This window comes from Polyodon spathula, chromosome 45 (genome assembly GCF_017654505.1).
Source record: "Polyodon spathula isolate WHYD16114869_AA chromosome 45, ASM1765450v1, whole genome shotgun sequence".
NCBI classification, from domain to species: Eukaryota; Metazoa; Chordata; class Actinopteri; order Acipenseriformes; family Polyodontidae; genus Polyodon; species Polyodon spathula.
Genome location: NC_054578.1, coordinates 2,889,673 through 2,905,107, shown reverse-complemented (window position 1 = coordinate 2,905,107; position 15,435 = coordinate 2,889,673). Strand labels below are relative to the sequence as shown.

General features: G+C 38.7%; 1 protein-coding gene across 1 annotated transcript in view; it reads right to left on the bottom strand.

The window, feature by feature from the left end:
• Positions 1–4,033: 4,033 nt before the first annotated feature.
• Positions 4,034–15,435, bottom strand: part of LOC121305908 (myosin heavy chain, fast skeletal muscle-like) — a 16,917-nt gene continuing 5,515 nt past the window's right edge. The window contains exons 2-20 of the mRNA XM_041237562.1: positions 15,122–15,364; positions 14,858–15,034; positions 14,628–14,773; positions 14,447–14,537; positions 13,968–14,357; positions 13,758–13,884; positions 13,548–13,666; positions 13,260–13,456; positions 12,988–13,171; positions 12,445–12,610; positions 11,623–11,747; positions 10,344–10,652; positions 10,047–10,250; positions 9,828–9,953; positions 9,093–9,263; positions 8,912–9,016; positions 7,622–7,717; positions 7,399–7,530; positions 4,034–4,179 (exon numbers count right to left, since the gene is read on the bottom strand). Of these exons, the coding sequence (XP_041093496.1) occupies positions 4,159–4,179; positions 7,399–7,530; positions 7,622–7,717; positions 8,912–9,016; positions 9,093–9,263; positions 9,828–9,953; positions 10,047–10,250; positions 10,344–10,652; positions 11,623–11,747; positions 12,445–12,610; positions 12,988–13,171; positions 13,260–13,456; positions 13,548–13,666; positions 13,758–13,884; positions 13,968–14,357; positions 14,447–14,537; positions 14,628–14,773; positions 14,858–15,034; positions 15,122–15,364 (3,129 nt within the window). The 3' untranslated portion in view covers positions 4,034–4,158. The remainder of the gene's footprint in view (positions 4,180–7,398; positions 7,531–7,621; positions 7,718–8,911; positions 9,017–9,092; positions 9,264–9,827; positions 9,954–10,046; positions 10,251–10,343; positions 10,653–11,622; positions 11,748–12,444; positions 12,611–12,987; positions 13,172–13,259; positions 13,457–13,547; positions 13,667–13,757; positions 13,885–13,967; positions 14,358–14,446; positions 14,538–14,627; positions 14,774–14,857; positions 15,035–15,121; positions 15,365–15,435) is intronic.

The following is a 15,435-nucleotide window of genomic DNA, read 5'->3' as shown; positions in this document are numbered from 1 at the left end:
CAAACGTACTGCACACAGTGCATGATCATATTTATAAAAGTAAGCTGTAATAGTACCAGTGCTGAGTCAAGCGTTAATTGAAAGTTCAAAGGCATGTCTTATGGTTTTTATGACCTCAGATTGGCAGTAAACGTCCATTTCATGGGGCTCAGCTTTCCACTGCCATAGATGTTCTGTGAGAAGGGCAGTCGAAAATATTAGCCATGAAATGCTCACTCGACACTGGTCTACAATTGGGTGTGTGACTTTGAATATCTTATGACATTCTATCTGGTTTGCATAATAAAAATTTTACATTTAGCTTTGAAAGCGTTTAGCAGAATTGAAGACATCCTACATTAAACATTATACACAAAAGTTGGTCAGTCAGTGCTTGTGCAGTTCTGGTTAATTTCCCCACTGGCTGATAGTGGTCTGAACAAGCTAATATTTTGGTCTGAAAAAGTCAAAAACATTCTCTGCCCTGAGAATACTACTTGCAGGAATTACTGCCTCAAAACCTGTACTATTGCCTTGGTTTGCTTCAGATCTTGGGTGTAGTCTGCCTATACTCACTTGTCAAAATACTTTGTAGTTAGACCTATCAATAATTTGTATTTTCCATGTATGTTTATCCATCTTGGGTCAAACCGAGTGTAATCTGAAAATCCACCCCACTATGAAGTATGCTAAGTATCCAATGAAGAACAATATATACAAGGAACACATGGGCAGGATTTTCAAACGTACAGAAATGAGAACTCCAGTGTTAATCAAGAAATCAGTACTCACCATTGATTTTGTATTTTCAAGCGGTCGCTCTGCCTGTTTCATTATTAAATAATTGTCCTAATGTGTTTTCCGAAATGATGTTGATTTGTGAAATAATGTTAATATCTTAACGAGCCGTGCTTCTTGCGACTATTTCTTTAGTTTGCTTGGGAATTTAAAAGGAAATCTGGGTTAATTGTCATTATCAGGAGTTAATTTGCACTTGGAAAAAGAGGGTTTTAATTAACAAGAGTATATAACTCACCTTGAAACAAATATTTAACAGACCACGTCTGTGACACCGACAATACAAAGAGAGAGAGAGAGAGAGAGAGAGAGAGAGAGAGAGAGAGAGAGAGAGAGAGAGAACAGGACCAGGGCTCATTTCTTACAGACTACCTCAGTAATTCACTATTTGTAATTATGAAAATAATTTAGCCTTTTCAATACTTGTGGTTATGAAAGAGATGTATTCACTTATTTTAACCATTTGTAACTTTACTGAACGTTTTTTGCATTGCTAAAATGATATACTGTTATTTGAACCCAGTGTAATGTTATTACCAAGAACTTGTAGCCTATTTCAATTCTGCATACGTACTTTATAGGACAGCTGACATATATGACTTATATCTACTGTATTTGAATTATACAACTGAAATATTTACAGAATATTTGAATTATACAACTGAAATCACGGCCACACAGCGATACTACATATATAGATAACATGGTGTTGCATACATGGTATCCCCCCCACACTTTATGTACAGTGTACACTTTCACCTTCACACGTTTGCATGACTACAAAATGCAGACATGCAGACTGTAAGTGTTTGGTGGCTACTTCTAATCATGTTGAGTTTATTTATAGTGGAGGCGAGCAAAGAGTACCAGAGAAAATGCATGATTAGAGGAATTCACTGAGCAATTAATTAGAAACAAATTGTCTATTGGGTTAGGGAGTTCTATCGTAATTTTAAAAGCTTAATACATATATAATAAAGTGTTGCATACATGGTATAGATGTGTAATAACTAACAACTACAAACACAAATGGCACATATGTATTTACAGCTACAATCACACACACTAAAATACACACACAAGTAGATGCTATCATAAGAAAATAAATTCCAACCAATATACTAGATGGGTGAGAGAGATGTCTTGCTGTACGCTAGTAGCTTCCATTACAGTGAATTATGCTTCCATTAGTTTTTCTTCATCTCGTTATCATGCATTTTGATTTACGAGTTCCCCTTATTTAATCATTGAGACATGAAGTGATGTACGCGACCTGCAACCATTAAACTTTCTTTAAGAGAAATGCGTTCGTTAACGACCTCATCGACTTCATTTCAAAGCATTAACAGATTGATTTAACTGACACATTTAGTTTGAAAATCACTTGCTACTGAAGTTCTCGTTATTATAAGTTTGAGACAATAAAACTGTGTTTTGGAAATCCTGTCCTACATCCTATTACAGAACATTAAATCCTTGATGCCAGATAGTAAGCGATATTAACAATACCACTCTGCTTATCCTGGTTTCACCTCTCGAAGGTTCAGCATCGTCACGTTGCAGTAGCAATGGGGAAAGCCCAGTTTGTAGTTTTAACATTAAAACCATTTAGCAACCAAACTCTGCATTCCTCCAATGAGATGTGTCATGCTGTGCCTCACTCTGAGTTTTGAAAGCTAACCTGTGTGTAGCAGAAGTGAGAATGTCTCCCAAGATGAGTTCCAACAGATCAGCAGCCCATGAGAAAGAGACCTCTGTTTTATTAGCAGCATCTATGTGTGATGTGTTCAGGATTTTTGGTCTGTAAGGCTGTGGTAATTGGATTTACTTGTTTTACTAATCAATGGATTATTTTGGTGCTTTTAGCACCACTTCAGACCAATCAAGATGAAAATAGTGTAAGACATTTTATGTTAACGTTGATGAAATTCAGGGGCCATGAACCAGGGCTTTGCTATTTCCTAATTTCACATGTCTATCTATCCTCATTGACTCCCTATTTACACCCAGTCACAGCTCTGCTCTTTCTCCTCCCTCCTCCTCACTTTTTTCATATGCCACTTGCCTCTGTGTCAGTCCCCATAACGCCACAGGTTCTTCATGCAGTCAGAGATGACCACCGGCCACACTGTTATTTTATAGCTCATGTGCTTTATCTTGCCTCATGAAAGAAGGCTCTGTCTTACTCCTTTATCCTCCTGTAACATTGCGCTTATACCGTTAGTGCTCGAGTATTAGTGCACATTATTTGTGTTCTTTCAGATTCTCTTTTCTTCCTTACGTCAGACTTCGTATGAGCCGCTTCGCCCTCAGAAGGTCAAACCCGGTCGCTAACTCAGACCCAGTTGTGAGGCCGAGCCTATAACGACTCTCCGAGAAGTCAGAGGACTCTGTTTTCAGGGGCCCGGAGGCTGATACGGCCAGGCTAGACTCCATAAGGAAGTCTTGTCAACAGAGCATTGTTGAATAGCCATCAGGCTCTTTATTTGCAGCATATATATATATATATATATATATATATATATATATATATATATATATATATATATATATATATATATATATATATATATATAGTATTAGCTTCTTGTTAATTAAAGATGTGCACTTATTTGATTTGTAGCTAGGGTTTGCTAAAGTTCCTCTGAAGCTTTAATAATACTTTCCTCATTCTATAATTAGTCTTTAATAGGGGTTCTGTAATGCTTGTGGTATCCATTGGACCCTATGGTTAAACAGATTTACTCAATGACCACCTAGTCTTTCAAACTTGAGATCTTAGAATAAAATATTAGTTATTAGCGATTTTAACTAGCAACGTCTCTAAATGTTCATTTAATTTGCATGTTTGTTTTTTTTTTACTTTGTAAATAAAACTAGAACTACAAGTTGGCAAATGTTACATTTTTCACTGTATAGGACAGTTTTCAACTCACACCCAGTGCATTCTGGGAAGTGTAGTCCTGCTGTGAATGGTACCTGAGACAGGTAAAACATACCCCGGTTTATCAATTCCATGTTCCTGTGTGCTGAGTTGGTTAAGAGGAAAACATCCTCCCACCATTGCTTTCAGTATAGCTGTGCTTGAGTCACTTTGTGCTCACAATATTGTTTAACTTTTGCTGACCTCTGCAGGGGATTGTTCACAAAATGTAGCTGACCCATCTCTTACTGATCAGTAACCTTGAGAGGTACCTTCAATGAGACCAACCATAGCATTGAAGAAAGAGAAAAAAATCCATCACAGAGCCTTAGAGAAAATGCTTGCAAACTATTTTTATTTTCAGAACTACCAGCGCTATTACAGGAACTGCTTCACAATGAAATTCATATTGTATGAATCTCTTATCTACTCTTCAGCTTGACTCTTCTGCTGCTCTTCTACTCTTCTGCTTCTTTAGCCTTTTGAAACAAAAGTTAATGCACCATTAAATACTGAACAAAAGCACAAACAATATTACTGCTTGACCAATAATTTAATACAGGCTAGAACATACAACACAGCACCTTGCTTGATGCAGCTATCTGATTTACACACAATCCAGTAATTTAGCAAACAAACCAAATAATATTTTGGATGTCAAAATAGTTGATCTAACACACGGGGCCCCAGCTCTGTGCTCATGCACCTAAGACCAGTCAGGTTTGATTAGACAGTGTAAAGAGTTCCCCAAATGATCACAAAGTGCCCAGTATGAGATTCAGCAGGTTGTTTATGGGGCTCTGCACACTGGCAGTTTGCGGGAGAGATTTAGAAGGGTATCCTCATTTACACATGATCTTGCAGGACTTTGCAAACTGTACACAGCATTTGAATGCCTCATATCTTATCTTTTATGTCTAACATGCATTAAATAACAGCTGTCACTATAAAAATAGAACAGTAATTATTGGCTTGATAATTAAGTATGGTGACACTGTCTCTCTGCTAAATGTATCCACCCTGCATTCTGAAATGCTTGAATTTTTTGTTAAAAGATTTATTTTAGTACCAGAAACAGTACAGAGTCTAACAAATCAGGTTCATTATATTTTGGGAAGGTTTAAAACTAAATGAAACTAGGAATCATTGCTTATAAACTCAGTTTAATTTACAGCACTGTCTTGTGGCATTGCTGTCGATCAGAATTGTGTTACTGTTCCAGTGTGTACTGTTCAAGCATTATAACTTGTTTGTTAAAGGCATCAAATCCTTTTGTGTTACTCTCAGACAGTCATGACTATCCAGTCAGGCACTGACCCTGTGTGCAACGTGCCCCCTGAACTGTGTTTCAGGTGCTTGTTTATAAGCTACAGTGCTCTTCGATGAAGGCACTACCGTGTGTTAGTTGACCAGGACTGGAGTCATGCGTCCCGAGCTGAAGGTCAGTAGCAGTATGATACTTTTGATGCATAATCCAAACAAAAATAGTGAGTATTTATGCCTAATGCAGGTTTCAGTAAATCAAAAAAGAAGGTATAACTGTGGTGTACAATAAAGAAAGAAGTAAACGGTTTAAATGATTAAAAAATATATTTCAGGACGTTTTGGACAAAAGCCTTAGTGCTTTGTAGAAAGAAATGTGTGTGTGTGTGTGTGTGTGTGTGTGTGTGTGTGTGTAATATATAACATTTAGCAATCTTTAATTCGCATTGATCAAAATCTTCAAAAACAACTCAAAGTAAACTATACACGAGCAGCTAATATGAAGTGTTGTAGTAGCGAATCCATCACATTTACCCAGTGGTTCTCAACATGGGGGAAGCCAAGCATCCCAAAAAAAAAAGTTTAAAATGTATACGTGACATGACGTTCTGCAGATGGCGCAGGTTGACTCTATGGTGATATTAAAGCAGGTTAATTCTATGGTGGTATACCACCCCCCCCCCCCCCCCCCCCCCCCCCCCCCCCCCCCCAAAATGTGCTAAATGTCTAAGACTTTTGCACAACAGTATGTGTGTGTGTGTGTGTGCGTGCGTGTGTGTGTGTGTGTGTGTGTGTGTGTGTGTGTGTGTGTGTGTGTGTGTGTGTGTGTGTGTGTGTGTGTGTGTGTGTGTGTGTGTGTGTGTGTGTGTGTGTGTGTGTGTGTGGTAATACTGAAAGGTCACAGTAAACCACGACGATGAATAAACTATATACTGTATATTCACACTAGAACTGCCAGTTATACGCATACCTAGAACTACCGCCGTAGAAATGTTATAATGAAAGGACGAACAATCATATATAAGTCGTAGTTTTATCCAGGACCATATATAAAACATCACCAAAGCATTGTAAATAAACGAACACTTGAACAGAAATGGGTTTTATATATAGATAATCGCAACAGCACAACATGTTATCAAAGAAGCCTGTTTGCACAATCCATACAGATGTTGCTCTTCTCCTGCCTATCGAGAGTCTTGTAACTAATGCGTTTGGCACGCTGGCATTGTCGTCACTTGCGGCTGGCACCAGAGTCGCTACCTTCACCTGCGGGTACCTGCTTTGCACTCTTCTACTGTTCAAAATGTTTCTGGCTAGTTCTTGGGCTAGCTGCATATACAATTTCTCCTTGTTATCTTGTTGGCCGTGCATGCCTTGTGAAGAATAAAAGAGTTGATGGCTGCGAGATCCAATACATTGTAAAGCACATGAACAAGCCTAGTGAATGAGTATTTCTGTGCCTTCTGCTCAACTCCATATTTCATTGTATTGTAAAACTCCACAGTCTCTGTTTTTTTTTTTTTCTCACTGGTCCCGATAGTTATAAAAGGTGATAACTGCTCACATGACAGACAGTAGACGCTACAGAAGGCTGATTGACACCTTAGATTGCAATAAGCCATTCATGTAAGGGCTGCAGACTGATATAAATCACAGTTCAATACATCGCCGGCACAGACCTGACTGATAGTACAATAATTAAATACAATACTTTACAGTTGTTTTCTAAGCAGTAGTCAGTATGGGGGTATTGTAGCTCCCTTAGTTTTGCAACCCCATACTTTTGTCGGGACACTTAATACATGTATTTAGGAAATAAATCTGCCAGACCAGCTGAGTAAATTCAATTTCAAAACCGCAAATAGTCAAATTGACTGCCGTGTGCTAAAAGCAATGAAGGAAGCTGGTAAGTGACTGTTTGCTTGGGCAAGCCTAATTCCGCTAGTTTTAAATGGAGCTGGCGACCCTGGTTGAATGATGCTGTGTCTGCGCTCCGGCCGAGCTGACAACCTGTGATTGAATCTCCATAGTTGCAGGCACAGAACTGGTGGCTTTCGTTGATGCAAAGTATTGATTTGCTGGTTTTGACGAATAATAAAATCAGTTTGGACCAATTGTCTTTGTTTAGCATTTAACTGTCCAATAGATGTTAACTACGCTTAAAAATACAGCAAGTCAAAAAGAAAAAGCTGGCACTTTCGTTGATTGATTTTGAATTTGATTCACATGTGATGCGGTGATATTCCAGTGGGCATCCACTGTGAATTAATGCCTGCTATAGCTGGAAGCTGATTGGCTGATGATACTGAATCGTTTTCTAATTGGAAAAAAGTAATTGTTTAGATACCTCATATCATGAAACATGGTGGGGTAGTGAGACTGTAGAAACTGTGTGTGACATCCCTACCACTGTGATTTCATCTCTAACTCACCTTTCCCAGCTCGCGGCTCTTAGTCCTGAGCTTGTTGACCTGGGATTCAGCGATATCAGCACGCTCCTCACTCTCCTCAAGCTCGTGCTGCACCTTCCTGAATCTAGACAGGTGGGTGTTGACTTGTTCCTCCTGAAAGGCAAATACATGGAACTTCTTGAGGGACTTTTTAAAGGAAACAAAGCTTCTTAAGTACAAAAACAAAATAAATAACATCACTTACAGCTTCCTCAGCCTGTCTCTTGTAAGCCTTCACTTTCAGCTGCAGCTTATCAACCAGATCCTGGAGTCTGGCGATGTTCTTCCTGTCTTCTTCAGACTGCAGCCAATAAAGTAAATTATTATTATTATTATTATTACTGGGGAGTTGATTCCAGACCCTCACAATTCTCTGTGTAAAAAAGTGTCTCCTATTTTCTGTTATTACCCCTGGTCCTTGTTTTATTATTATTATTATTATTATTATTATTATTATCATATAAGGAACACCCAGCTGTGCAATAGAAGGGTGTAATTCTATCAATGCACTAGCTCGAGTAATTTATCAATGCTACCAGAAACCTGAGAGGAGAAAAACCACTTCAGTTGGATGATTTCCTCATCACTCAAGAGCCTCTGCTTTCTCAGGCCATCAGTCTAACCCACCTGACATCCCATAGAGGGCATGTGGCTGAGGTAATCTGTTACTAAAATCATCATGTCGCTCTGACAGTATAACGTCATGGCCCAAGCTGTTAGCTGTGGCACTCAATGGCAAGAAAGCTGCAGTGATTGCACACATTTAATTGACAAATTAACAAACAAAACACTGGAACAAATAAACAGACACAAGGGCCAAAATAAAGAGTCAAACAAAACAATACACCACTATATTAGGTAGGCTGAGCATTCACCTTCACTATAGATACAAACATACATCAAAACAGGTCAACACTCACCAAACTACACCTGAAAAATGATTTCACCTTCCTTTTATACATGTGGCCACTGCCCAATTAGCATCAAATACCTAATTGGGAAATGGCCAAACCTGTGACTGCTGGCAGGGATAGACTTCCTCATCCCTGCCACCCTTACAGTCCCCAAAACACACTATTTACACAGTACTTACACACTATATACACAGTATTTACACACTATTTACACAGTACTTACACACTATATACACAGGTACTTACACACTATATACACACTATATACACAGTATTTACACACTATATACACAGTATTTACAGCACCAGGGCTTCTGCCCTCCACAGCAGCTTACTGTTTTCTAAGAGTACTGGTATTCTGCTTTTCAACAAATGTCTTCTATGGATACAACTTTAAATCTGTAGGCACTTCTGTTTGTTTTGGATTGACACCAACCTTTATAATAAGACTATAAAACACTAGGAACAACCTCACCTTTCCCCATGTATAACAACAACAATGTTAATAACCCACAATGCATTATGAATGCCTAAACACGATGCTGAGACTTCATTAAAACTTTCAGAAACTGGTGTATTACCTGGTAGGTGAGCTCCTTGGCTCTTCTTTCATATTTCCGGACTCCTTTAATTGACTCAGCACTACGTTTTTGCTCAGCTTCAAGCTCAGTTTCCAGCTCGCGCACCTGGAAATTATTGCAAATATTAAACCCAGTTCAGTTCCTTGTACAAGGGAATTATTAGTCTGTATGTTCAGCTCACCCTGGCCTCCAGTTTCTGGAGCTGTTTCTTTCCACCCTTCATGGCCAGCTGCTCAGCCTCATCCAGACGGTGGGTCAGGTCCTTCACTGTCTGTTCCATGTTCTTCTTCATCCTCTCCAGGTGAGAGCTGGTGTCCTGTTCCTTCTTGAGCTCCTCTGCCATCATGGCAGCCTGATAAGTGAATGGAATGGAGTGATTTAGAACTGTAGCAGCAGTAGGAGGGGGGGGGGGGGTGGTTGTAAGGGATTCAGCCACTGGAGCTAAACTCAATAGCTTGACGGAGGAGCTCTGACCCTGAACACTATAATCAGAAATGTATACCTTACACTGGTATGTTGAATATCATGGTCATAGTAGGTCAAAGAATTAAGTGAAAAAATAAAGATTCTATTCTGGCTAAGCCAGATGTCAAACAGACATACAGACAGACATACGGACAGACACCGTGGCTAGGGCTGCCACCTGGCCCCATAATTCCGGAACTCTTTGGGACGGGACACTTTTTAAGTTGCCCTTAAACTGAAAGAAATGAACATGTGAATTGAGCGCTAAACACTTGCTTAATGTATACAGCGTCTTAATTAAACGAATCATTTTGATAATACAAACCTTACAAAATAAAAAAGCATCTTGAATAAACATGTGTGTAGGATTATTGAAGATACTTTTTATTTTGTAAAGTTAGTATTTCAATTCTCAATATTTAAAAGTTAGGCAACCCTAACTGTGACTCACATCGGTAATAGATTTCTTGGCTTTTTCTTCTGCGTTTCTTGCTTCCTGGACGGCATCCTCTACCTCACCTTGCAGCTGGGAAATGTCATTCTCAAGCTTCTTCTTGGTGTTGATAAGACTGGTATTCTGCCAAGGGAAAGGTTGTAAGTTGATGACAACTAATAAATATAAAAAAAGAACTACAATTTAAAAACTAGTCGGGAAACAAAATCTTCCAACCTGGGAGTGCAGCAGCTGCACACGCTCGCTGGCGTCAAGGAGCTCCTGTTCAGCCACTTTGCGGCTTCTCTCTGTCTGTTCCAGGGCAGCCCTCATCTCTTCAATTTCAGCCTGCATCAGGGTGTTCCTGCGTTCCACCATGGCGAGCTGTTCCTTCATGTCTTCCTGTCCTCGGAGAGCATCGTCAAGGTGCAGTTGGGCATCCTGAACAAAACACAGAAATCAATAATCATTAGGAACATTTTTAAGACAACGGAAGTGTACTTCAATAGCTGCAATGACAGAAACAGTCCGCACCTTGAGTTGTCCTTGGACGTTCCTCAGTTGTTTCTGAGCTTCAGCTGCTTGGCGGTTGGAGTGACTGAGCTGAATTTCCATTTCATTCAGATCTCCCTCCATCTTCTTCTTCAATCTCAGGGCATCATTGCGGCTCCTAATTTCAGAGTCGAGAGTGCTCTGCATGTGGTCTATCACTCTCTGACTGTTTCTCTTCAGCTGTTCCAGCTCCTCGTCTTTCTCGGCGATCTTTCTGTCAATCTCAGACTTCACCTGGTTCAGCTCAAGCTGGACGCGAAGAATCTTTGACTCCTCATGCTCCAACGAGGCCTTTGAAAAAAACATGCAATGTAAAAATCTGTTAAAAACATGTCTGCATGTTTACATACCTCCAACTGAAGAAGGAAATACATCGATTCAACTAGCCTAGCTTTTTTATACCCATTTTAATTTCTAAGGTTAGAAAAAAAGATAGTTTTGCAATATCGTACCTAAAAACTTAAGAGCATGCTAAAGTGGTCTCCAATTATAAACAATATTTAATTCAAAAGAATTGTAATTACATGAAACTGCTCCCACGCTAATGTGATTGCATGGATATATTTTTTTGTCGGTCACTTGAAAAATATTTTCGCAACAGTAGCACATGATAATGGAGGGATAATAGTGAGCGTATGATTGAAAATGACAATAAACACTTAACAAGTTATCTGTTCCTGATGATGATTTATTTATACGTTTCAAACTGTGCTTTATTTTACACAGTTCTGTAAAATATTTCTTACTGTAACTGTATTCCGGTTGCATTTTTACAAGGCAGTAAACTATGACTATATGTTGCAAGACTAGCAAATAACTGATTCTTCACGTAAACATGACCTTTCTGTAGCCCTAACTGAAGAGCTAGAGCTGTGGAAACTGGGATATGTGTTTCTTCATCGAGTTTAATCAGAGATTATATCTTCTCTAGGACTACAACCCCACAATGCAATGCAGGTATGACACATTACTGAGGAAAAGGTGAAATCAAATTAATTTCATATCAAAAAGATAAAACAAAGGTAAGACAAATAATAACTTATACAATATGAATGGGTTTGATCATGATATATATTAAATCACAATGCTGGTTACTGATTCATGCATGTAAAGGGCAGCCCGTTTTGAGTAATTTATAGATTATATTGAATTTAATTAATACCTAGCAATTGCACATTTCGTAAAGGTACACCCAGAGTGTTTGCACACCCATATTAAACACACAACGGAGATGAGAGGGTGTGTGTTTCTAAAGAATTACCTCTGCCTCCTCCAAGGCGGTTTGGATTTCTGACTTTTCAGTTTCAATCTGCTTCTTTGCCTTTTCCAGCTCATGAATAACCTTCCCACCCTCACCAATCTGTTCAGTCAGATCAGAGATCTCCTCTACAAGATGAAAAAGATGAAGTTAATATTAGAATCCAAGATTTAACTGGGTGGTTTTCATATATAATATCAGATTGATTGCTGGTTCTGAGCCCATCAGAGCACTGTAAAACAAGAGCACTATATAATAATAAATGGTACTCAGCTTGAGCATACATGTTATTTGCACTGTTAAACTCAGGACTCGTGGTTTACATGACGTAAAAGCCAAAACATGCTTTGCTTATAATATACTTTATATCCAATTCAGTAAAAAATATTATAGTTAAGGGCTTATGCAGCATTTCATAGTGTTAATTTATATATATATATATATATATATATATATATATATATATATATATATATATATATATATATATATATACTTTATCTATGAACAATTGTAGAATATATCAATATTTTTTATCTTTGATGCATTGTTAAAGGCAGATAGTGCATCAGTAAAGCAAACATTTGCTGTATTTTTTTTTTTAAGTTAATTTTTTACATTATTTTTCAAAAATGGGGATTTTCATAGGGAAGCAGATAATACACAGCATTTCATACATTTCACTGGAATTGTATAATCTGTGATGGCCATGATAAAATATAGCCTTACACATATAGCTCCCTGCCTCATCTACCATCGACCTTGCTATTTTTATTAATAACATTAATACAAATACCCTGTGGCATGCAGCTCAAGGGGACTTACGCTGTAAATTCTTGTTCTCCCGTTTAAGGGTTTCAAGCTGGTCTAAAGCTTCTTCATAGGAGTTCTTCATTTTGAAGAGCTCAGTGCTGAGAGAGCGAGTCTCTTTCAGTGCAGCCTCCAGCTCTGCCTGGCCTTCTTCAAATTTCTGCTTCCAATCAGCTAGAACCTGAATGAATATATGTGTCATTAATATACATCAAAACCTTGCCTCACTTCTATTCAAGAGTGATTTGTATATTAAATATGTACTGCAGACTCAGCCAAACATGAATTGAAAGACGCCGGTGAGAATAGTACATCCTAGGCAAAAGAGGACATGTGGACTACATGCATAGATTTCTGTCTTGGAAACAAAACCTCTTAATATAGTTCGGTATCAGCATACAGGCAATAGACACCAGAACTAATTTATCACAACAGGGTAAAGAAGTAGATGCATGAGAATCACAGCAGACCTTGATGGCATAGCTCAATAAGATGGTCAACAGCAGACAGTATCTTCTCCCTATATAGCTGTCTCTGTAATAAACATATTTTGGGTACCTTGTCAAAGTTTCTCTGCTTCTTGTCAAGAGCTGCTGCTTGTGCATTTGCTCTTTCTACATCAACCATGAGATCTTCAACTTCGCCCTGGAGTCTCAGTTTAGTTTTTTCCAGAGAGGCACACTTTGAGTTCACAGCCTCAATGTGTTCCTCAGCATCTTGAAGGCGTTGTGCAAGTTTTTTCCTGGAGAAAGTGTTCAAGTACAGAAAAGGTTAAAGAATGAAAGAATTTAAAAGAAATATAAAGCTGTAAGTTAACTATGATTATTTACTTTGCTTCTTCAAGCTCCTCAGTGCGCTGGATAGCATCAGTTTCGTATTTTGATCTCCACTGAGCCACCTCACTGTTAGCCTTGGACATTGCACGCTGCAGCTCAGCCTTGGCTTCCTGCTCCTCCTCATATTGCTCACGAAGCAGGTCACAGTCATGGCGGGCAGACTGCACACTATGAGCCAGGGCAGTCTTGGCCTTTAAAGAACGATGGGAATGTTACAAATTCAATTTAAAAACAGTGCAAGACAAAAACACTGAATATAAAGAGGTAGGTTGCATGTATTACTTTTGTTTCTTCTTCCAATTGCCTCTTGAGCTCCTCAATTTGCTGCATGAAAGCCTGCTTTCCTCTTGTGAGCTGAGAAATTAAAGATTCTTTCTCATCCAGTTGGCGAGCGAATTCACCTGAAGCAAAAATATTTATAGCTATTTAAAAACAGTCCTTCCTTTACAACATGTAGACTAACATCATGCAGCAACTGCAGTAAAAGCATACCATTCTCTGTCAGGAGACGGGCTCTTTGAGTACTGATGTCATTGATCTGACGGATATTCTCATCGTTCTTCGTTTTCATATCACTATATTGGTCCTCCAGAGAACGACACATCTTTTCCAGGTTTGCCTTTAATTAAAAGTTGAAAAAGATTAATGTAGAATGATTTAATTATTTATTGTATATTGAGAGCACAAAGTTGTGCTGTTTACCTTGGTTTTGGCTACAGATTCCATGTTGCTGGAGAGATCATCAAGTTCCATTTTATATTCACTCTTTTCCTTCTCGAGCTTCTGTTTCACACGCTGGAGGTTGTCGATCTGTTCTCCCAGTTCAGCCACGCTGTCGGCTTGCTTTTTGCGAAGAGCAGCGGCAGTAGCTTCATGCTGCAGAGTGGACTCCTCTAGATCACGCCTGAGCTTCTGAAACTCAGCTTCACGTTTCTTGTTCATTTCAATCTGAGCTGAAGTTGCACCGCCGGCTTCCTCAAGCCTTTCACTGATCTCTTCAAGTTCCCTGGAAAGATCAGCTCTTTGCTTTTCAATCTTTGCCCGAGACGCTCGTTCGGCCTCGATTTCTTCTTCAAGTTCTTCAATGCGGGCCTAGAAAATGTAAAATTGAACAGTTGAAATTAAACATTTATAATCATTTCTCATTTGTGAATGAAAAGATTTTGATTTCCACACAATACCTGAAGCTCCTTAATCTTCTTTTGAAGTTGAGCACCCAAAGCTTGTTCATCTTCAATTTTGCTCAGCAGTTGACTTGTTTCAAAGTCCTTCCTAAAAAGTATATATATATATATTACATAGTTCTTCTTTTAAATAGCCAAAGTTTCTTTAAGATATACATTTCACACAATACAATCTTACTTTTTTATCTTCTCATCTGATTGCTGCTTGTCGTTCTCCAGATCCATTATGGATTCCTGGGCTAGTTTCAGATCTCCCTCAAGCTTTCTCTTGGCTCTCTCAAGGTCCATACGGAGTTTCTTTTCTTGCTCCAATGAACCTTCAAGCTAAATGAATAGCAAATTATATTATATTAATATGTTTTAATAAGTTAAACCCCAATGAGAGTCTGCATCGTTGGCTTCACTCACATCGTCCACTTGTTGTTCCAGTTTAGACTTTGCTTTGGTCAGAGTGTTGACTTTGTCCTCCTCTGCTTGCAGGTCATCAAGGGTCTGTTGGTGTGCCTCTTGGAGGGCTTTCTTTTCCTTGGTTAATTTTGCAATGCTTTCATCCTGAGCAGCCATTTCCTCAGTAAGATTTTTAACCTATATACAAGGGTTAGAAACAAAACAAATGGATTTATTTGCTGTCCAGTATTTTTTAAATAAATTATCATCTGTTAAAATCCTCACCTTATTTTCTGTGGCATGCTTCTCCTTCTCCACTTTGGCCAACGTAAGCTCCAGGTCATCAATGTCCTTCTTGAGCTCACTGCACTCGTCTTCCAGTTTCCTCTTCTTGGCAGTCAGCTCAGCATTCATTTCCTCCTCGTCTTCCAGTCTCTCAGTAATCTCTTTAACTTTAGCCTCAAGCTGGATTTTGCTTTTGATAAGCCCCTCACATCTTTCTTCAGCATCAGATAGATTTTCACTTTCCTTTTAAGACATTACAAAAGTATTATTATCAACAAATGTAGATTTGAATGCATAACCTGTTTATTTCAGCA